The sequence below is a fragment of the Biomphalaria glabrata genome, chromosome 2, assembly GCF_947242115.1.
Source record: "Biomphalaria glabrata chromosome 2, xgBioGlab47.1, whole genome shotgun sequence".
Taxonomy (NCBI): domain Eukaryota; kingdom Metazoa; phylum Mollusca; class Gastropoda; family Planorbidae; genus Biomphalaria; species Biomphalaria glabrata.
This window is the reverse complement of record NC_074712.1, coordinates 47986398-48011005: the sequence shown is the minus strand read 5'-3', so window position 1 is coordinate 48011005 and position 24608 is coordinate 47986398. Positions and strand designations below refer to the sequence as shown.

At 36.3% G+C, this 24608-nt stretch overlaps 1 protein-coding gene across 10 annotated transcripts in view; it reads right to left on the bottom strand.

Moving 5' to 3' along the window:
- Positions 1-198: 198 nt before the first annotated feature.
- LOC106060031 (L-xylulose reductase-like) overlaps positions 199-24608 on the bottom strand; it is a 93854-nt gene continuing 69444 nt past the window's right edge. For 6 of the 10 annotated variants that reach the window (XM_056021004.1, XM_056021002.1, XM_056020997.1 and 3 more), the window contains exons 7-13: positions 15430-15547; positions 12683-13730; positions 12262-12459; positions 6959-7123; positions 2033-2147; positions 1439-1597; positions 199-872 (exon numbers count right to left, since the gene is read on the bottom strand). In XM_056021004.1, the coding sequence (XP_055876979.1) occupies positions 13627-13730; positions 15430-15547 (222 nt within the window). In that variant the 3' untranslated portion in view covers positions 199-872; positions 1439-1597; positions 2033-2147; ... (1 more) ...; positions 12262-12459; positions 12683-13626. Of the gene's footprint in view, positions 873-1438; positions 1598-2032; positions 2148-6958; positions 7126-12261; positions 12460-12667; positions 13731-15429; positions 15548-24608 lie in introns of those variants that run through there. The other 4 variants (XM_056020998.1, XM_056020999.1, XM_056021001.1 and 1 more) reach the window with 4 other exon arrangements.

Below are 24608 nucleotides of genomic sequence, written 5' to 3'. Positions count from 1 at the left end.
AAAACTAATAAAAGCTAGAGAGAGAAATATGGACATAAGAGTTGATCAGCACTTTCTAATTTTTTTTTCTTTTCACCTAGTCTTAATTATAAAACAAATTGTTGGTTTTTACTCTTTTGTAAATAGTATCATTGGTTCACATAGTACAACAGTCCTGTGATACCAATCTTTCAGTATTCCACTCAACAACACTAGTACTGCTAATATTTTGAAAATACTGTTTTAATTTTAAAAAATATCTCTTAAACCAAATAAAAATCATTAAACCTTTATAAATATATATTTTAACATTTAGCATAATGCACATTACATACAGTTTATATACAAATGCACTTACAAATGATTGAACCTGTTGGTAGTACACAAAAATAGTATAACAATAAAAAGATATGCATTATCAATATAATTCATATGTAAGATACCTGGTCATTTAATTTCTAAATTGCAAAACAAAATAAAAGTTCTTAATCTAAAAAAAAAAAAAAGAATAGCACTTCAATTTTTTCTTCTTCATAGAATATATTTAAATTATTTGCATTTTTCTAATGTATACTTCATAGTAAGTGATCACATGAAGATCAGAGCTTTCATAACATTTGTATGTGGGAATCAGTTTGAAACTTTTAAAAAATGTAATACTTATTTGCTGCTTTCATTTCTGTTTAACCAAGAACCACCTTTGATTCCTGCCTCAGGAAAAGGCAACTCTCTGAACATAGTGACCAAAAGTAAGCCAATAATACTCAGAATCAGACCAATGAGTGCTACTATAAATGACCATCCAGGCTTTTCATCTTCTTGACCTGCCACACGCTGTGCTTTGTTTTTCACTTCACCAGCGAATATAAGAATTCCTTGAAGTATCAACACAGCTAGGGAGCAGAAGACAATAAGAATGAATTAATATTTAAATTGATTTTATTAAAAAGTTCAAAGTTGAATGAATTTCAATAATCTGATGTCTGGAATTGCTTAGGAGCCTTATTGAACACAGTGTAAAAAAAAAATTCCACTAGTTCAACCTTGTTGATTTTCTGACATGAGCAAGTACAAGATTTCAAAACTCATGAATTGTCAAGTTAAGGGGTAGACTTTTTTTTCCTAACTAAAGACATAATGGAGGTGAAAGTTTCTAGGTACAACAATCTTATGACAAGGTTCTCATCTTTTAGACTTAACTCTTAAATACTAGCCCTATTATTAAGTTACTTCTTATACCTTGTAATCAGAAGAGCTTTCTATAACAAAAACGCTTAATCTATTACAAAACTGCCAACAAAAAGACAATTATAAACTTCTGTACATAGATGTATAAGTTGTGCTTGAGGCTAGAAAAGTAGGTCTATTATTGAAAATAATGATAATACAATTCCTTTATCAAGACCTAATACAACATGTATCCACACCAAGGTATCAAAGATATATAGGCTAGGCTTACTTGCAATGCTTGAAAATAGCTCGACAACTCGATTCTCTGCAAGAAAGTTTGGATATTTCTGGATTGGTAGAACTTGCACTATTTCTAATACAAGTGAAGTTCCATAAAAAATACCGGCAACCACCATAGCGAACTGGACGTATTTGGCTGCGTGAGGACCTAAACAAAGAGAGACAACTTCATTAACTACAGATAGACACTAAACAATTTAGCAGTTGTTTTTCTTACATCTTGATCTATCAACTTGGATTCTAATTCAACCAAAACTATAGTGATTTACCAATCTAAACTTATGACCTCTAATAAATCTCAGCATTCCTGCCCAAATCATTTATCATTCCCTGAAAATTGTGATCTACTAGTTTAAGTAAATATAATTTAGAAATAAATACGAAACAAAATACATTTAATAGGCATAAAGGTAGGCTACGTTTTAATCATAATAATTGCTGCTCTATGTGTAGTTATATTTTCACTGCACCATACGCGACAATCAAGTTTGAAAGTTTCTTTATGAAAAGTTGATAGACTTCTTATGTTATACTAACATCTACTTCCTTTCCACTAAACATATTCGTACATGATACAACTTACTAATGGATGGGATGGTGTCGGTAATGTCTCCACAATCGTCACTGTCGTTGTCACCTTTATCCGAAGCAATCTGTCGGCACGCTCGGAAAATGCCGAAGTTTGAAACCACTTTGGTCTATATGAAAAAAAAAATTGCATAAATAGATCTTTCGCAATATGAAGCATAACAATGAAATAGTTGCAGTCTATAAAAGCCCCACATATCATCCATTGAGTGAAGTCGTTGACCAAGAGCTCTAAAAGTTGCCCAGCCAGTGTAAGTTATAGGCCTATGTTTTGATAGTTAGAAATCGTTGCACGAAATGACTCATTGAGTCATATTTATGACGAAATAAAAAATATAAAAAACTTATTTTGAAGTTTCGATTTGCATCTCAATATGGCTACAGCTAAATGCCTTTTGTGTAATTAGCATTTTTTGTTTTCAATAATGGTAAGGGTCGCTTTATTAACTGCCTTGTCTGTTTTTGTTTGTGTTCATTCGAGAACTTGATTTTTATATCAAGCATTTTTTTTTTAATGTTCAGCATCTATTAATAGCCTATAGTCCTGTCAGAAGTAATGATATTGCCCTAATATAGCCTACATCTATTAGTCCTCCCAGAAGTAATGATATTGCCCTAATATAGCCTACATCTGTTAGTCCTCCCAGAAGTAATGATATTGCCCTAATGTAGCCTACATCTGTTAGTCCTCTCAGAAGTAATGATATTGCCCTAATATAGCCTACATCTATTAGTCCTCTCAGAAGTAATGATATTGCCCTAATATAGCCTACATCAATTAGTCCTCTCAGAAGTAATGATATTGCCCTAATGTAGCCTACATCTATTAGTCCTCTCAGAAGTAATGATATTGCCCTAATATAGCCTACATCTATTAGTCCTCTCAGAAGTAATGATATTGCCCTAATATAGCCTACATCTATTAGTCCTCTCAGAAGTAATGATATCGCCCTAATACAGTCTACATCTATTAGTCCTCTCAGAAGTAATGATATTGCCCTAATATAGCCTACATCTGTTAGTCCTCCCAGAAGTAATGATATTGCCCTAATATAGCCTACATCTATTAGTCCTCTCAGAAGTAAAGATATTGCCCTAATATAGCCTACATCTATTAGTCCTCTCAGAAGTAAAGATATTGCCCTAATATAGCCTACATCTATTAGTCCTCCCAGAAGTAATGATATTGCCCTAATATAGCCTACATCTGTTAGTCCTCCCAGAAGTAATGATATTGCCCTAATGTAGCCTACATCTGTTAGTCCTCTCAGAAGTAATGATATTGCCCTAATATAGCCTACATCTATTAGTCCTCTCAGAAGTAATGATATTGCCCTAATATAGCCTACATCAATTAGTCCTCTCAGAAGTAATGATATTGCCCTAATGTAGCCTACATCTATTAGTCCTCTCAGAAGTAATGATATTGCCCTAATATAGCCTACATCTATTAGTCCTCTCAGAAGTAATGATATTGCCCTAATATAGCCTACATCTATTAGTCCTCTCAGAAGTAATGATATCGCCCTAATACAGTCTACATCTATTAGTCCTCTCAGAAGTAATGATATTGCCCTAATATAGCCTACATCTGTTAGTCCTCCCAGAAGTAATGATATTGCCCTAATATAGCCTACATCTATTAGTCCTCTCAGAAGTAAAGATATTGCCCTAATATAGCCTACATCTATTAGTCCTCTCAGAAGTAAAGATATTGCCCTAATATAGCCTGCATCTGTTAGTCCTCCCAGAAGTAATGATATTGCCCTAATATAGCCTACATCTGTTAGTCCTCCCAGAAGTAATGATATTGCCCTAATGTAGCCTACATCTGTTAGTCCTCTCAGAAGCATGGGCGTAGCCAGGGGGGGGTTCTTGGGGTTCAAACCCCCCCCCCCCGAAATGAAATCCCCCCCCCCCTGAGGGGGGGGGGACGGAATTTAGAGACTGATTTTTGCTTTCATTTTGTATATTTTAGGTGAGATTTTAATACTAAATCATCACTTACCACAGCACAGCCGAGGCAGTTTTGAGTTAAAAACCCTCTACCAGGGGGTTTTGAGTTTAAATCCCCCTACCAGGGGGTTTTGAGATTTTAAAAACCACTATCAGTGGGTTTTGAGATACAAATCCCTTTACCAGGGGGCTTTGAGTTTAAAACCCCCTACAGGGGGTTTTGAATTTTAAACCCCCTACCAGAGGTTTTTGCAGTTAAATCCCCCTCTTCTATAAAACAAAACAAAACAAAATGCAAACAACAATCCCCAAATTCCAACAGCACAGTTGAGGAAGATTTTGATTTTAAAACCCCATCCAAAATTTACGATAACCCCATCTTCAATATAAAAAAAGCAAATTACACACTAAAAATTCTATGAGCGTAGCCAAAGGGGTTTTGAGTTTAACCCCCCTCCCCCTTCCAGTTGGGGTTTGAAGCTAAAAAGTACCTCTTCAATATAAAAAAAAAAGCAAATTACACACTATAAAGTCTATGAGCGTAGCCAAAGGGGTTTTGAGTTGATGGCTTTTTCTTTAAAGTTTAAAACCCCTCCAGATGGTTTTGAGTTTAAAATTCCCCTACAGAGCGTTTAGAGTTGAAAACCTCTCTCTTCAATATTATTTTAAAGCAAACTACAGTCACCAAATTCTATGATCGTAGCTAAATGGGGTTTTGAATTAAAAACAAAACAAAACAAAAAAACAGATTTTTTAGTTTAAAACCCCTCAACAGATGATTTGACGAAAAAACTTTCCTTTTCGATATAAAATCTAAAGCGAAATACAGGCATGTAATTCCAAGAGCGTAGTCAAGAAAGGTTACAAATTTCTACCAGTGGCTTGGGCTCCATTAATTAAGTGTGAATAGTCTTCTACCGAAATTGAAAATCATTAAATGTGTCTCAACAAAGATGGCTAAGACAGTTTTTTATTAGTCAGTCATAGAGATCGGGTCTAAATCAAAGAAATCATATGCCGAACTGGGAGTCGAATCCTTAGTAAGGTTGTGACAGAGCGTCGCATGAGGTTTTGCGGGACATGTTTTCCGACAAAATGAATTACGCAAAATAAGAGTTGCGGAAACAGCTTGCCGGAAAATGCGCCGAACGGCGCAAGAGGGTCTAAGTCAGTAAGAATAGCACATTAGGTTTTTGAAATAAAACTTTTTAATAGCAAGATAATGCACTGTAGATACCTCAGAATATGCATTTTATTGGCTTTCAATACCAGAAATAGTGCTCGGCGGCGGGGCTTCGCCCCGCGCTGGGGGAGCGCTGCAAACTCCCCCAGACCCCCTTGCTAGCAAGGGCGGGGAGTCTACAATAAACAATAAACGTCTTCCGAAAAGGTCAGAATGTAATAAAGATTAATTATGTACACACACACACACACATATATATATAATTTTTTTCCGCGGCGGGGTGGGGGGGGGGAGGTCGGGGGGGGGATCCCCCCCCCAAAACCCTCCCCGAAAAAAAATCCTGGCTACGCCCATGCTCAGAAGTAATGATATTGCCCTAATATAGCCTACATCTATTAGTCCTCTCAGAAGTAATGATATTGCCCTAATATAGCCTACATCTATTAGTCCTCTCAGAAGTAATGATATTGCCCTAATGTAGCCTACATCTATTAGTCCTCTCAGAAGTAATGATATTGCCCTAATATAGCCTACATCTATTAGTCCTCTCAGAAGTAATGATATTGCCCTAATATAGCCTACATCTATTAGTCCTCTCAGAAGTAATGATATTGCCCTAATATAGCCTACATCTATTAGTCCTCTCAGAAGTAATGATATTGCCCTAATATAGCCTACATCTGTTAGTCCTCCCAGAAGTAATGATATTGCCCTAATATAGCCTACATCTATTAGTCCTCTCAGAAGTAAAGATATTGCCCTAATATAGCCTACATCTATTAGTCCTCTCAGAAGTAAAGATATTGCCCTAATATAGCCTGCATCTGTTAGTCCTCCCAGAAGTAATGATATTGCCCTAATATAGCCTACATCTATTTAAACGCACACTCAAGAATTGGCATATCGTGCTTTAGCCGCAGAGAAAAAGGTTGGGAAAGTTTCTTTCTTTCGCTGCTCATGTCACTCGGCCCATGTATGCAATGTCCGAATTGCATTGGTTACATGAAGCTAACATTTGTGAAAACTACATTGAAAAGACTGTCTGTGGTAAACCGCAATCGTTTGTGTAATTTGGGTGTTTGTGTGAAGCGTTAGGTTTGAATGGGATTAACCCACAGTCTACTTATTAACCATTCAATTATTTTTTTTTAATTAGTTTTTTTTTCTTTGTTCGTAATTATTTTATTTCCTGTAATAAATGTCTGTACACTATCGCAAGGTGTTACTTGGTGTGTGATCAACTTTGCCGCGACGAAGCTTTTCAAAACTTTACGGTTTTAATATATCGCGTTCGTTTCATTTCGTTTGTAGCCTTTCACTACAGACTGCGTCACTGGGAACGTAGCGAAGATTCACGTTACAAGTAGACATTTCAAAACTAGCTATAGCCTTTTAAAACTTTCATAGGCAATGATATGCTGTGTATATAACTAAGTTCTTAGCATTACTGCATCAATAGACGAAGTCTGGAATAAAGTTTTTTTTTTTTTTCTTCTCTTGATTCTAAAAGATATTAAGAGCAACATGCCTCTATAGCTATTTACATTACTCTATGTAGGTCGCAGCTGGGACTGCGTGGCACATGAAATACTTCACTCCTCATTGATCTTCGGACTCAAAGTCAGACTATATTATGTTTAGAAAGTTTTAACGAATTGCTTATATGAGAATTTCTCTTGCTTGTTACATTGGTTTTCTTTGGCTGAGCTGTGATACTGGGGCAATCATTAGCTACCGTGAGTAACCTTTAATTATAGTCAAGTACATTGTCAGGAATGTTACCTCTGTTAAGTTGATGTTTCGTCTAACGCTGTCTATTTTAGGTCTGACCACCCAGTTGGCTGTGGATAAAGCTACTACGTAACAAATAGCTCCAAGTAACAGCACAAGTTGTCCTCCCCTGAATAGGGTCTTGCTTACATACTTTGAACAGCCCATCATCTGTTGCTATAGAAGAGAACTGGATTATGTTACAGGACTAATACATTGGGAACATTTAATACACACTAATACAGTGAACCAGTAATACTAATTAATTGTTAGCAACAGAAGCAGATGACATTAACAACATTTGTCCCGAACGGAAACAGATGACCACTACAACAAAGACATGACAATAACATTTGCCCTTAAGTCATCTGGTTTCCAGGGATAACTCGATTTTTTTACAAATCAAATCAAGTAAACTTAGACGGGTTTTTCGGGAAAGAGCCCCACGAGCGCCCATTCAAATGTTTGATGATTTGACCGTCGACAGGTGTGCATATATGTATGCTGGGCAAGAAGATATTTACTTTTTTTTTCTTCTTCTACAGGATCTGCTCGGACCTTTTGCCATGTACTTTTTTTTTCATACCTATATAACAATAATAGAAGCACCCACTGATTCGTTTGGCCCATGAATTCTAGTATCTATTACGTTGAAGTGGAACGGCCCGTATAATAATTGGCCTTCACTTGGAACTTTCAAGGAATACAAGGCACCGCGATTTAAAGAAATTTTCCAGAACTAAGACGCCTGAAGGAAGCTGGTTAGTGGTCTATGCCCCAGACGGAACGACAGGCACAGATGCAATGAGATATGTAATTTTTCAGGATTACCTGTTCAATAAATCACCAGACATGTCAGCAATTATGTGAACAGTATCATTACATACGGAAATTGAACTAAATTTAGTAGATCGAACTAATTCGGCTCCGACCATTACATGTATTGGCCGCGGCAACAGTAAATCATCAGCAATGATATGAGGTCTCACAGCTCTAGCAATTCTGAGGTCAAACAAATAGAAGCTTCAACGACTGCTATTTTTTGACTCGATCAGTTTACATTTCAAATACTGTAAGTCGTTGTTGGCGGATGTTTCATATCAAAATGACGTTTCAGATTGCTCGTATTTATTGATTCTGAGAACAGAACGTCGTTCTAAATGACTCATTGACGTGTCTCAATACCTTCTTTTACTATTGAAGTAAAACCTTATCGTCACAAATAGTCATAACAGTTTCTTTTTTAAAATTATTTTTCAAGGGGTGTTCCATAACAAAATTATTACCTTTTCTAGCAAGGACTATAAAATGATGGGGTATTACTAATTATAAACAAATCTGATTTTTTATTAATTACGTTCACAATAGAAATAGTAAACTTAATTTCGATATGGCGTAACGTTTGGTCACACCGTTTGATAAACAGTCATTTAAACTGTTACAAATACTTACGCTGTGACAATTAAAAAGGTTTGGAATGATTCTGATTCAGTTATTTGCAACATCTATTCTTGAATGACAATTATAGTGAAACAAATAGTAGTAGTCCATAAATGTCAAGTTTTTTTTAGACAAAAAGCTATTATTCCGATGGTAAAAATTGTCATTCGACCCACAACGGGGTCGCGATTGGAACTGCACTCTTTAAAAGGCCCTCCCAAACACACTCAATTCTGGTCTGTGGATTCCAGAATTACTTTTTTTTTGTTTTAGGACAATTAGTGACGAATTGATGAGGACTAAAAATGAATGGGCTATCGAAAATCCGTATTTCACCATCACCTGTACCGGAATTGCGCACAAGAAGTAGGTGTGAAGGTTATTTTGGGGTTTCTAAAAGCACATCCTTTTGCTGTATAATATATGCAAAGTATTTTTATCTACTCAGAGAACAATTTTAAAACAAGAATTTTAGGTTTATGTCTGTACATAGCAAATGTTCATGATTAGCAATCGGTTATAATTAGTAGGCAATGACTGAGCCTCGATTACTACATTCTCAATCCCTTCACCGTATCGTGAGCGAAGTAAAGAGCATGTCTAAATTCGCAGTGGTCAACCACTCCGGTCAACCACTCTGGCCAAACACTCGCTTTTTTCTTGTACGAGTGTTACATTATTCCTTATTCCCATTCTCTCTCTCTCTCTCTCTCTCTCTCTAGTAAAAAAAAGTTCAGATTGTGCAATGTCAAGTGATGTCTATGTTTAGAGTCTGGTTTCTAACACCTAAGGACCAGGAGTTCTATAATAGAAATGGTAGAAAAAAAATTATTGAAAACGCCTGGGGTGTCGAAAATGATCCACTGTCTCCAGATGTCAGATATATGAAAAACAAAAAGTTGCTTCCCGCGGATTTAAAATTGGATTTTTGTGAAATATTTTCTGTATTTTCACTTAAAGCTCAAAATGTAAAAATTGATTTATGACATTGTAATTTTTGTATGTCTGTGAGCTTTGCAAAATTAGTGAAATAACTGAGAGAAACCTCCCATTGCATTACGTGCATAGACATAAATAAATATAGACTGGCCGATTAAAGAGTTTTATGAAACGAAAATTTGTGACTTGCAATTTTGTGTACTTTATTATACAGCATTTATGAGCAGTTTAAAAGTTAAGTATTCATATCTATTTCAGCCACACACCTATATAAGTATTACAATATTTTCACTAGTGATTTTTTTAAATCTCTCAGCGTGAAGATCATGCAATTTTTCTTAATTCGGAAATCCGAATACAATAGATATACATGTTTTCAAGTTACATGAAGTTACTTCCTTTTTCCAGTCTATATTCATGTATGTCTATGATTACGTGCATAGACATAGATAAATGAAGTGATTGATGACTCTCAAGTAATTCTACAGTTTCTGAAAGATAAACTATTGAGAGTGTAACAAATATATTTGGTGTGTGTTTTTAGCCTGTGTGTGCGTGTGTGACACCTAGGAGAGTAGTTAACTGTTACAATTGCAGAGAATAATTAATCAACAAGATAAACATTAAAAATATTTCTAAAAAAAAAAAACAGACAATAACTCCGGATAGGCCTACAGCATATAGAGCGATTGTTTTTCTCTTAGTAATAACTGGTTAACTAATGATTAAAAAACAATGGGAATTTTATTTACCCCGCTCCCCCCCCACCGAGAAAAATCATACTTAAACGATTGTATAGCTCTACTAGACCTTATAATATTTCAATGATAAACTTCTTACATCGGATGTCTGACTACGCCTCGTTTTTTTAATTGAATAATTCCAACGATAAGCTTCTAAATCTAGACTTAAAAGACAATGCACAAAATTTTCCTGAACATTCATTTATTAAACTCTTGAATCAATAATGCCTTACATTCGGAAATACCTGAACGCGATAGTCCTTTCAAAACCGTCGCTGGACCTACACCGTCACCTCGACGCTGAGGTTACGCCTACACCCAGATCTAGTTTTCTAGCCAAATTTAAGTTTCTTAAACGAGCTAGTAATTCTTTTCTTTGGGATACACATTAATTGTTTTTTGTTTTTTTTTTTTAGGAAAATCGTTGGAGCTGTTTTTTGAGATCAGCGTCTAGGTTCCACCCTCCGTGAAGTTCTAACTTGACTAGATGTATTGTCAAAAGAAACTTAAAAAGAGTACACTTTTTTGAACAAGTAAATTTTTAAGACAGAAAATAAATATGATTGTTTTGGAAGCTAAATTGACACACGAGCACTCGGTGGGACGTAATTGTTTTTTTCTTTTGAAAGAACGTCAGTGATTCCTAAGATATCTCTGGGAAATCATGGGGAAAATAAGTAAAACTAAATAAAAACAAAATAAAACGAAAAATTTAATTTGTTTCTGTTTCTTCAGTCTAGGACTCTCTAATTATAATAAAAACAAAATCATCTTGCTAAGGCAACTTTTTAAAATTTTTTTTTTTTGGGGGGGGGGGGTCTTTACTCTGCAATCATCAGTGTAGTCGAAAAGAAGATTGTGAGACAAAATTGTAAAAAATGTCAACGACGCCATATTGAAAGATGACTGTTACCAACTGAGAAATAAAACAACTTCTTTGTGCGACAGAGCTTAGACATTTGATTCGACACTTTTGTTGACTCTACACCGGATACACCAAACAGCTTTTTGCTTATCTCTGGATTCACCTCCAAGTTTGGAAATCTCTAATAATATTGTGTTTTCACTCGAAGTAAACAAACGATCAAAAGTGACGTGGAAACGTTTTCAGCCAGGAACTCAATGGACTTGCAGTTGTACAATGAACATTTTCTAAGTGTGTACGACTAAAATACATTTGAGATTTCCCTGGAACTCTCCTGATCACAGAGAGCACATTTCATTTTGTTGTTGTTTTGTAGCCAGCGATTTAGACAATAAACGTAAACTACGTAGACATTGATTTACAACGAACATTTCAAACTTGATTTCATTATTGACCCCCCAATAATATACCAAACGCCGCTCAATGAATTGGAAACCAGTCACGAAGTGTACTGTGGAAATGGAATGTAACATTCTAACAATCATTTGGTGAAACTTGTTTGGTTTGTTTTGGTCGAAATTGGCTGTGAAGCACAAAATATAAAACAGACACAGCGAAACAAATAACAAACAAGAAGAAACACATAATAAAATACTTTTAAAAAAAGCTTATACTAAGCGTACTTGTAGGCCTATCAATTGGTTTGGATCAGTCATGTCATTCAATTAGTAATAGATCTAGACATTTATAAAATTTAAAAAGAAGGGGGGAACGACCTGAATTCGAACTTATGGCTCAAACCTTCTCAGGCTTCTCAAGCCAACACGGCAACCACAATGTTTCTATAGTCTCGTCCTATTTCTTCAGGTTGTGTTCACTAAGACTCAGAAGACGATGTAAAAAGGGGCCTAATTCAGCTTATATCACCACTTCAGTCAAGTACAAATTCTTTCCCCTGTCTGAGTAGCGAACAAAATAATTAATCACCAATAATTAATTAACTAATCAGTTAATCTTTGTTATTGATCCTTGTGTTGTCAGATAAAATAAATAATTGTGCGAAATTTCAGCTTGGGTGTGGAAGAAATAACTTGTATAAACTTTTTACCAGACAGAGTGAGTTGATATAAGCTTTGTAAAAACAAACAATACAGACATAATGGGTACATTTATTCGCTATGCCAATTTAAACGACGTCCCTAATTTACATCTGTAGGACTACCATTCTTGCTAGCCAGTTTCAAACAATGTCACCATTTGCCTCGATTTACTGTTTTTAACAGAATGATAAAAGACTATGTAAGTAAAAAATAAAGATTGATTCTTACCTACACATTATAATTTCATGTTACACATCTGAGTTAACACATTTGAATACACATGTATACCTGAGTTCTTTCTTTCATCGACCCAATGATCGATACACGAGACGTCGGTACCTGTTGAGTGTCGTGGCCTTGGTCCTTTTGAAAAGTCTGGCACGTAGCCAGAGAGCCCAATGGCATAGGACGTCAAACCTGCTTTCGCTACGTAGTAGAGAGTAAACATAATGGCGGTCTGAGACACTATGGTAATTCCTTCATATCAAATACACACATTTAATCTTACTTTATTAATTCCTTCATATCAAATACACACATTTAATCTTACTTTAGTAATTCCTTCATTTCAAATACACACATTTAATCTTACTTTAGTAATTCCTTCATATCAGATACACACATTTAATCTTACTTTAGTAATTCTTACATATCAAATGCACAGACTTTCCTCTTGAAACAATGGAGAATTATCGGAATGAATTTATTACTTTCATCTATTCTTGAACACAAAGTGACATAGTGTCTACACCGTGAACTTCATTGATTCTATCTTTCCAACCAAGTGAGGCGATACAGTGGCTACGACATTTTGTTTGTTTAAGATGACGTCTTTCTGAAGCGAAACTCTGACACTGTTTTATCTTTCTGTAGCCACGAATCAGGTCAGGGTTGATAGGGTTCGCTTTCTGGGCCCCTCAAAATCACATCAAAATTTTTTTTTCTCGCAGATATTATTATTACTAAAGGAACACCGTAACAAATGATCTAAATGATTCCGTTTTTTTTATGATAAAATCAAAGTTTTTAATTTGAACGTAATTTCGTTTTAGATAAATCAGTCAAAAAGAACTCTTTCTTCCTTTTGTTAAAAACGAACTTTATTGAACACAGAATGATGACATACTTGTGTAGATATATGAAGAAATACACATACATTAGGTGTAGATATACAGATACATCATATGAAGGCATGCAAATAATCATATGTAGACATACAATGCTTGCTCATATCATGTTAGGGTCTGAGTGGAATGGGTGTAGATATATTGTATGTGTGTTTATTAAATTAACAAAGATGTAGAGTGTATAAAGCAACACTGTAAAATGTTGAATAAAAATAATACAATAGAAAATGGAAATCTTGTATCTTATCGTGCATTTTCTTTACAGTAAACAAATTAATAATCTGACTTGGTATCAAGTATACAGGTAACATACATAACAGTAGGCATATAGCACTGAACAACTAGAACATTCACATTTCACATTTTAAAATGAATACTCCCTAAAATACGACAAATGTTCAGCATAAGTTTTAACAATGTTCATTAGTAAATGCCAACTACTGGATAGGTATAGAAAGTCTTGGCGTTAGGCCACAAGGAGACCTCCCTCTACAGGAAGCGTGACACCGTTGATGTAACTGGCTCTGTCACTCAGCAGCCACAATACAGCCTCCACCACATCATCCACTTCTGTTGAGAAATAATAAGATCTATACAGTAACACAGATCACTGATTGATACTTATCAAACTTCACGGACTAAATAAGTCAGGTAGCGGCTTACCGAAACAGCAACATAAATATACTTAAAGAAAAATAAACGTGTTAAGACTTCCACATTAAATAATGCTCAAATGTCACATGATAGATCACATGACTTCACCAATTCAAGTTCAAACGGAAACATAACAGGTTGAGGAAAGGCAAAGATTGTTAAGATTTGCTAACATTGACCTATGCTTTAGGATAAATAATGACGTTTTAGGACTGACTGCCAAAACAGTAAGTGGTAATGTGTATTACAGCTGATGAGAACTGTATGAGATGAGTGTGAACAATGGATGACATTGAGTCAGCACCATCTACTATACTTATCCAGAATAGAAAGTTCTGACTCATCATCTACTATACTTATCCAGAATAGAAAGTTCTGACTCATCATCTACTATACTTATCCAGAATAGAAAGTTCTGACTCATCATCTACTATACTTATCCAGAATAGAAAGTTCTGACTCATCATCTACTATACTTATCCAGAATAGAAAGTTCTGACTCATCATCTACTATACTTATCCAGAATAGAAAGTTCTGACTCATCATCTACTATACTTATCCAGAATAGAAAGTTCTGACTCATCATCTACTATACTTATCCAGAATAGAAAGTTCTGACTCATCATCTACTATACTTATGCACAATAGAAAGTTCTGACTCTCTATCTACTCTACTTATCCAGAATAGAAAGTTCTGACTCACTATCTACTATACTTATGCACAATAGAAAGTTCTGACTTACTATCTACTATACTTATGCACAATAGAAAGTTCTGACTTACTATCTACTATACTTATGCACAATAGAAAGTTCTGACTCACTATCTACTATACTTATGCACAATAGAAAGTTCTGACTCACTATCTACTATACTTATGCCCAATAGAAAGTTCTGACTCACTATCTACTATACTTATGCACAATAGAAAGTTCTGACTCACTATCTACTATACTTATGCACAATAGAAAGTTCTGACTCACTATCTACTCTACTTATCCAGAATAGAAAGTTCTGACTCACCATCTACTATACTTATCCAGAATAGAAAGTTCTGACTCACTATCTACTATACTTATCCAGAATAGAAAGTTCTGACTCTTTATCTACTCTACTTATCCAGAATAGAAAGTTCTGACTCACTATCTACTATACCTATGCACAATAGAAAGTTCTGACCAACTATCTACTATACTTATGCACAATAGAAAGTTCTGACTCACTATCTACTATACTTATGCACAATAGAAAGTTTTGACTCACTATCTACTATACTTATGCACAATAGAAAGTTCTGACTCACTATCTACTATACTTATGCACAATAGAAAGTTCTGACTCACTATCTACTATACTTATCCAGAATAGAAAGTTCTGACTCTCTATCTACTATACTTATCCAGAATAGAAAGTACACTCCTAAGCGGGGTGCACAACTATAGGAAGCAGAATAGCATGGAACAAAAAAAAACAACAACTTTGGGTTCAAATACTCGACCCTGTAGGATCACATGACTTCCTGTTAGATTCATCATAACATTGCAACAGCACTACTCCATATCTTGATGACAAAGGATGCCTGGTAATCACGTGACTGACGTAGTGTAAACTTACCAGCAAAACGACCCAATGGAATTCTGTTGAGAAGAGGTTTAGATTTTTGAGGGTCACTCCATGCGTACTTTCCCATGTCAGTCATTGTGGCTGTTGGATTCACGGCGTTAGTTCGAATCTGAAACAAATACACACACACACACAAAATAAATTCATATACAAATATTAGAATACTATCAGCACTTCTATTATTGCAGCACTTTCAGAGTAAATATGTAAATTTGTCTGATCAGAATCTGGTATAAAGATTTAACGATGACAATTGTTTATGGGGTGACTAATTTTACAAAAAGTTTGATCTCTCAAAGTCTTCCAACTACTGCGAACATCAATAGTCAATACAAAACAGATCTATAGAGTTAAACGGGTTTAGGGTTCAACAAAAGGTTTGATCTCTCAAAGTCTTCCAACTACTGCGAACATCAATACAAAACAGATCTCTAGAGTTAAACGGGGTTTAAGGTTCAACAAAAGGTTCGATCTCTCAAAGTCTTCCAACTACTGCGAACATCAAATACAAAACAGATCTGTAGAGTGAAACGGGTTTAGGGTTCAGTAAGAAACAAAAGCAAACAACAACAAAAAAAGTGTGTGTGTGGGGGGGGGGAAAGAATCTCTAATAATAAAGACAACGCTTCACATTGAGGAACTCTTCAAGAAACGCTCGAAAGAGGTTTGAAGTTACACAACAGAAAATGGTAGACTATTGGACATGGCGTGCTTGGTTAATTAAGCAGATTGATACTGCATTTGTGGTTGTGTTGGCTTTAAGATAAGGACTAAGATTAAACAAACTGAACCTTAAAGAAAGACAGCCAATCTCTCAACATTGACATAAATCTAATTGCAGCAGATCACTCAAGAACAACTGTACTAACGATTCACTTTTCACTACATGAAAACAACAAGAGTAAACAAACAATCTAACAACAGTTTGGGTATTTTAAACCCATGCACTTAAAAGCCGAAAAACTCGAACCAAATCTAACGGCTTGCTCAGATTTCCATGGCCCTGCTAACGTCACGGAAACGAGACTGATGACACCAAGGGTCAACGACTGACCAGATACAAATTACGAACGTCAGTTCCGTTCTTCCAATCTGGTTTCCGTCATCTAGCGTCTGACCTAAGTGTGGAGTGACTTCAGTCCGTGCTGCCCTAAGGCTCAGACCAGATAGTTTACACGTCAGAGAGAATCCAGAAATGTCCCAGACGTTTGGTTCAGTTTCCCAAAGCTATGAAAATGGAAGATCTTTTTATCGTGCATTTTTTGAAACATTCAACAGAAACGTATGTTACAACATCGGTTGAAGTGACTCATCAGGAATATACATCATAACATCTGTTAAAGAGATAAAACAAGCAGGGCCGGCCTTAGGTATTGCAGGACCCAATTTAATGGAAGCTTGCGAAGCCCATCTTCTATTTTTGTTTTACAATAGTAATAACTGTTACTGTTAACTGGATCATTATAGCAATCTTTGTTATACTACATGCATAGGAAGCAACTGAAATACACGGGTCCGAAGATTATTGACAAGTGCAACTTGTAGAGCGCAACGTCAAATTGGATTTAATATTCTTTATTTCTTATCGTTATATTACATAGATGTAGATTACATTAGCTGACATAGAAGAGAGCACCTGCTTGCACGCGGTCTCTGAACGAGACAGCTGGAGGTCACTTACAAAAGCCGCGGGATACGCATTTGAGACCAAAAGGAAAATCCGCTACTGAAGACAGACGCAGACGGCGAAAAGAAAACCTTAATCGACCACCGGCGGACAATGGTTATGCTTGCCCTAGATGTGGCTAAATATGTAGGTCACAGCTGGGGCTGCGTAGCCATGGAAAATACTGCATTCTTCATTCATCTTCGGACTCGAAGGCAAGCCTTATTAGATTACATTGGAAAAGAGGTTTAGTGCCACATCAAAACTCTATGTGTTTATTAGCAGTCGGTGCGTAAAATTATTTTATAGTTTACTACACTCGTGAATCAATAATGCCTTACATTCGGAAATTCAAGAACGGTATAGTCGTTTTAAAACCGATGATGGAAATTTCAATTTTTTTTTTTCTTTTAAACATTGGAAAAGTATAAAGTTTTCCCGTGTGGTCAACGAGCTAGTAATTCTTTTTTATGCAATATACATTAACTGTTAAATGTAGAGGAAAATCGTTAGAGCCATTTTTTGATATCCGAATCCAGGTTCCACCTATCCAGGTTCCATGAAGTTCTGACGTGAATAGAGGTATTGAAAAAAAAAAGTCTACTAGGAAGTCTATAAGAAATCGGTTTCGAGATAGAAAGTATTTGCTCTGTGAGAAACGTATTCAAGAAGCCGCAGACAACTCGTATTTCCTTGTCTGCTGTATGCAATACTACTTGTTGCGGGGGAAACCGAAGAGCTGCATTAAGCGGGGACATAATCCAATCAAACAGATTGTTTTTGATGTTGCGCGCAGGACGAGGATGATGGAATCCAAATATTGATCAGAACCAAATCTGATATCAGTTTTATATTAGACAGAGGCGACGTCCTCAGAACAAATAGTATCGTCTTATTATAGGAGAATCATAGCGTTAACCGGAGACTAGTTGGAACAGGTCCCTAGAGAAATTACACAGGAAGTAACTGCAGTGATTTAGACAGACTTCATTTCGTTACGTCGATAAAGTTAAACAGGCCTCTTCATTGTCTGGGGAAACACTAATATGAAGTAAGGGGGGGGGGCGGATGGGGGCATTGTTTGGTGGTGGTCATGAGGGAAGGGAGAAATAATAATAATAAAAAAAAACCCACTTCTGTTACATCGAGCTGAAAGATGTGAAGACAAAGCCAAATATATTCTAATCCAGATAATTCAAACTCTTTTTATCGGAAGATCCGCTTAATTCAATTTGGCTTATTTTTTCCTACTTTGTCCTTATTGAAAAATAAATGAGAAGCTAGTTATGCACAGTTCCCGACTAATAACAATGGGATTGTTCTTTACTTCTTCTTTGTCACATGGTAGTTTTGTTCACAAGTATGGCCTCAGGGATTTCATTGTTGACTATCACTAATTGATCGGATTGGGTTAGGTAGATCTACTAGATCTAGAATGTCTAGATATTTTACTAGATCTAGATCTAGGCCTACATATAATCATAGGAAGACATCGCTATTATCGTCATTAATAAGACCATAACCTAAGGACTTTGTTTAAAGTAGGTCAAAGAGAGGGAACAACCCCATTCAGAAATCTGTTCTTTGAATCTATACAAAGTAATAAAAAAAAAGTAAATAACGTACGACCACAGACCTATATATATATACAGAGCGTTTTTTTTGTGTCAAACAATTGGTGCCGGTACTCAGTGATTGATTGCCTCACTTTTAACTACTAATAAATTTATAATATACGTTAAAATACAAGAAAAGTAAAAAAAAAATGTTCCCCACATTCAAAAAGGTACCGGAACGCCGTACCGGTGCGTACCGTCACACAAAAAAAGCCCTGTATAATGAGTGTATATATATTTTTTACTAGGACTGGAAAACGGAAACAAATTCTTATCCGATAATGATCAGATCACAGACCTATATATTTTTATCAAGGATAAATGAAATATAGATGTTAAATGTTTTCTTGGAGGTTCAGCGAGTGCCGATTAAATTATTCCGACATTGAATTCCAGCGGTGGTTGATTTTGAAACCAATACGATGCCAATGCCCACACATTCCCATCGTATGACCTCAAAACCATCCATTCGAAGTTTACATTTTTTTTTTCTTTTCCTGCGGTGGTTGATTTTGAAACCAATGCGATTCCAATGCCCACACATTCTCATCGTATGACCTCAAAACCATCCATTCGTAGTTTATTTTTTTTTTATTTTTCTGCGGTGGTTGATTTTGAAACCAATGCGATTCCAATGCCCACACATTCTCATCGTATGACCTCAAAACCATCCATTCCTAGTGACGGTGGGGAGAGGTTAGCGATTGGTTCTGAATGATGCAAGATAGGTGGCAGTGTTGTCATTTGCTCTTAGTTAGGGGAGATAACTCCAGAACATGAGGCTGAAAGTTGTGTTATTGTAGTGAGTTCGATTTTGTTACAAAATACTATTACTAAAGTCTGCTACGTTAGTTTTATATTACAGTAAACTCAATATGTGAATATTGTAATAAAAGTTATACTTAGTATTGTTCACAAAGAAGCTACTCAAGTCATTTCAAGTTTTATTAGTTAAGATCTAATACACCTACAGTGGTTTAGTTGTCTACTAGCAGTTCGGTGCTACAAGTTAACGACCGTCGACAACACTGCTATACAAGAGAAGACTTAGCGCGGTGTATTGCTAGAGAGAGAAATAAAACTTTCTTTTGCTTGTGATTGACGAGAAATATGTTTCTAAATAGGTATTACTCTAGAACTAGATGACAGTTTCTACCTAAGTAAAATCAACACTAATAAATTCAATCGACAAATCCTCCCCTGCGCATCACTTTCAGATTTCCCCCCCCCCCCCCAATTTCATTTAAACCTGGAGTTTATTTACCCTTTCTTTCCACTAATCCCAAGCTATCATAGCTGCAATGTCAACTCAAACAAATCAATAACGTCCATGGACAAGAATCATTTCCAATCCAGAATAATTCACATTTAAATAAAATCTTTCATCGGAACAGAAGGCTCGACTCAAAAGATCCGACCGACACAGAGACCACACTACTAGAAAGGGGTGGGAGTTTATAAAAAAAAAAGTAAACCGCCTACTAGATTGTAACATTGATGATGCCTACAAGGTCATCACACACTACATCTAGTCGAAGAGAATAATCTCCTAATCATCTGCTAATGGAACCGAATCCAGTAGATAGCAGTAAAAACACACATTAGACAAAATGTCTGTAATGTGTTGAAGGATATCTTGACCAGGCCGAGAGATCCCATCTTTTGGAGGAAGCAGCACATTTAAATAGCTTCAAACCTGGTTGGAAGTAACATACTGAATTTAAAGGTCGACAGTATTCCACCATTAGTTTCTGACTAGTCTTAAAAGCAAACCGAGATCGTAGAACTCTGTTACATGACCTATGACCTGCAATGATCTCCAAACACTCTCTAGCGGTGCATAATAAACAACATAAATAAAAGTGGTCGGGAAAAAATGACAGGGAGACAGCTTGAAGGAATCAACAAGCTTCACTCTCGATAATATCCCAAGAATAACACAGAAAAGAGGTATGTAATTGAACTTTCAATAGTAAAATGCATAGCCCCAAAGTTATACCAGATAATCTTTGTTTCCATAGTGACTGTGTCTAAGAGTGTCCAGAAACAAAAGGATACATTGGGGGTGGGCAACATCTTGTTAATAAAGGTGGTGGGGACATTATGGAGGAGAAAGGAGGTCACAGAAACAAAATGGTGTTCATGATGTTGCTAGATCTGATAAATTAGAAGCTTGGCCACAGGATAGTACTAAATAGAAGTGATTACGTCAGTTGAGGTAAGTCTCACGTAGTATAACAACACCCTCCAAAAAACAACAACAACAGAACAAACAACAGATCATTAAGAAAATAAAAACCCCACATCGGTAAGAAAACTAATGCAACATCAACAAAACAATGTAGAAGTCAAATGCAACATCAACAAAACAATGTAGAAGTCTAATGCAACATCAACAAAACAATGTAGAAGTCTAATGCAACATCAACAAAACAATGTAGAAGTCTAATGCAACATCAACAAAACAATGTAGAAGTCTAATGCAACATCAACAAAACAATGTAGAAGTCTAATGCAACATCAACAAAACAATGTAGAAGTCTAATGCAACATCAACAAAACAATGTAGAAGTCTAATGCAACATCAACAAAACAATGTAGAAGTCTAATGCAACATCAACAAAACAATGTAGAAGTCTAATGCAACATCAACAAAACAATGTAGAAGTCTAATGCAACATCAACAAAACAATGTAGAAGTCTAATGCAACATCAACAAAACAATGTAGAAGTCTAATGCAACATCAACAAAACAATGTAGAAGTCTAATGCAACATCAACAAAACAATGTAGAAGTCTAATGCAACATCAACAAAACAATGTAGAAGTCTAATGCAACATCAACAAAACAATGTAGAAGTCTAATGCAACATCAAGAAAACAATGTAGAAGTCTAATGCAACATCAACAAAACAATGTAGAAGTCTAATGCAACATCAAGAAAACAATGTAGAAGTCTAATGCAACATCAACAAAACAATGTAGAAGTCTAATGCAACATCAACAAAACAATGTAGAAGTCTAATGCAACATCAACAAAACAATGTAGAAGTCTAATGCAACATCAACAAAACAATGTAGAAGTCTAATGCAACATCAACAAAACAATGTAGAAGTCTAACGGATAACAAAAAAAAAAAACAACATTTAATTTAAAGATTTATTTATGTTTCTCCATTATTACAAGTCTGGACTCTAACTAGGCCCAGTGACGTCACTAGCTAGGCCTAATACAACTCAACAGCTGTACTGGTATTTTGAAATGCTAGAACATGTCTATTACCTGGCCAGGTTTTTTTGTTTTAGTCTTTCTCCGTTGAAGCCAAAGCAATAACTCAAACTTCCAATTGTTTACGTCGGTCAACATAATCCTATTCTTCCAATCAAACTAAGTGTGTGTATGTTTGTTTTCCATTCGTGTAGATATATAACTATTATTTCTTCAAAAGTTTACACTTTTTCTCCCATACCTCAAAGCATCTATGGTTTCTTGAGCAATAGACTATTTGATCTTGAGTTATTATGGCCAGCTGCTCTTAGGATGTATCTAAACATAGTCAACTAAATCAAATGACTCATGTTTAAAATGGATATTTTCTAGTCTTCCCATTTGTCTTCCATTCATGATGGAACTAAGAGACTAACTCGTGAAGCTAATGTTGGTAAATGTAGACAATAAGAGAACATCAATTGGGTTTCAAACACTTTGGATTAAGGTTTCGGCACCAGGTAGCAAGAGAAAAAGGTTTGAACCTTTTAAATCGACTACGCTTCTGATAAGACCCGGCCTGCTCTTGAGACCGACACAAATATTTGTTGACTTCCTTCACTTAGCTATGATAGCAACGTTCCCAGAAGTGCAAGGGAACGACTTCCGGTATTTACCCCGCCCACTTTCTAGGGAAGGTAAGCACTTTTGAAAAATCTCAAATCTAATTTCCCCAGTTCAACAGACGCGCAAACAGATCGGCATCCAGCTTCCTCTTCACCCACTCCCCCAACAGTTTCTACATCAGTTTATGGTGTGAACGTTGAGTGTGTGTGCGTGAGTGCATATTTACATATTACATGACTGTCAATTATTCCTGGCCAAATAAAAACATCAGGGGCACTCACTGGTCAAGAAAGAACGAAGAAGGGGAAGTAAGAAAATATCCACAACAGAAGGTCAAGACGATCTAATCAAACATCTCGAAAAAAAATTGGCTCATACATGCTCAATCCTGAATACCACATATGGAATTGAAACGGCGTTTATAAAGCACCATGAAAAAAAAAAATTGGGGGAGGATAATATGATTTAAAAAAAAAAAAGAAAAAAGGGAAGGCTGGGCGGAGGAAAATGCATAAATTACCCCATGATGCACTAGAAAAATGGAAAGCACCAAACCAGTGACAGGCGTGATGTGAACCCACTGCTAAAATAACTGACACATGGTTTTAAAATATTAAACAAGCAAAATACCTTTTTAAAAAAAACAAATGATACATACATATATTAAACATAAATGAATAACAGCACCAGGGACCAAGTTTTTAAGAGAGAAAGTAGTGAATTAAAATGCTACGAAAATAAGGGCATGCGCCGACCGAGGCTCGAACCTGTGACACTGGATTCGACACCACCGCCTAGCGATAACGCACCAAGCGAAACTAGCCTCTAGACCATCGGAATGTCAAAAAACATTCTTCTGATCCAGAGTCATTTCGCCCGTATGCAAATTACCACCCCAGTGGTCAAAGGTCACAAGCTCCAGCTAGCCCATCCCCCACCCTCGCAGCATCCGTTCACTAACAACTTCGATAGAGCCGACACAGACAGCCGTTAGGCATGTATTAGACAAACGATGGCTCTATCTAATTGGTGTATCATTTGTTTCAGCACCTAGCTTCAACTCTATGTTTACATTTACGTTTACAGCATTATTGCTCGTACCCACTGAAGCTTCTATATGTAATGTGTTTATGTTGTCCACTTGTCTTTGTGAGAGATAAACAATTAGATAGAGCCATCGTTTGTCTAATACATGCCTAACGGCTGTCTGTGTCGGCTCTATCGAAGTTGTTAGTGAACGGATGCTGCGAGGGTGGGGGATGGGCTAGCTGGAGCTTGTGACCTTTGACCACTGGGGTGGTAATTTGCATACGGGCGAAATGACTCTGGATCAGAAGAATGTTTTTTGACATTCCGATGGTCTAGAGGCTAGTTTCGCTTGGTGCGTTATCGCTAGGCGGTGGTGTCGAATCCAGTGTCACAGGTTCGAGCCTCGGTCGGCGCATGCCCTTATTTTCGTAGCATTTTAATTCACTACTTTCTCTCTTAAAAACTTGGTCCCTGGTGCTGTTATTCATTTATGTTTAATATATGTATGTATCATTTGTTTCAGCACCTAGCTTCAACTCTATGTTTACATTTACGTTTACAGCATTATTGCTCGTACCCACTGAAGCTTCTATATGTAATGTGTTTATGTTGTCCACTTGTCTTTGTGAGAGATAAACAATTAGATAGAGCCATCGTTTGTCTAATACATGCCTAACGGCTGTCTGTGTCGGCTCTATCGAAGTTGTTAGTGAACGGATGCTGCGAGGGTGGGGGATGGGCTAGCTGGAGCTTGTGACCTTTGACCACTGGGGTGGTAATTTGCATACGGGCGAAATGACTCTGGATCAGAAGAATGTTTTTTGACATTCCGATGGTCTAGAGGCTAGTTTCGCTTGGTGCGTTATCGCTAGGCGGTGGTGTCGAATCCAGTGTCACAGGTTCGAGCCTCGGTCGGCGCATGCCCTTATTTTCGTAGCATTTTAATTCACTACTTTCTCTCTTAAAAACTTGGTCCCTGGTGCTGTTATTCATTTATGTTTAATATATGTATGTATCATTTGTT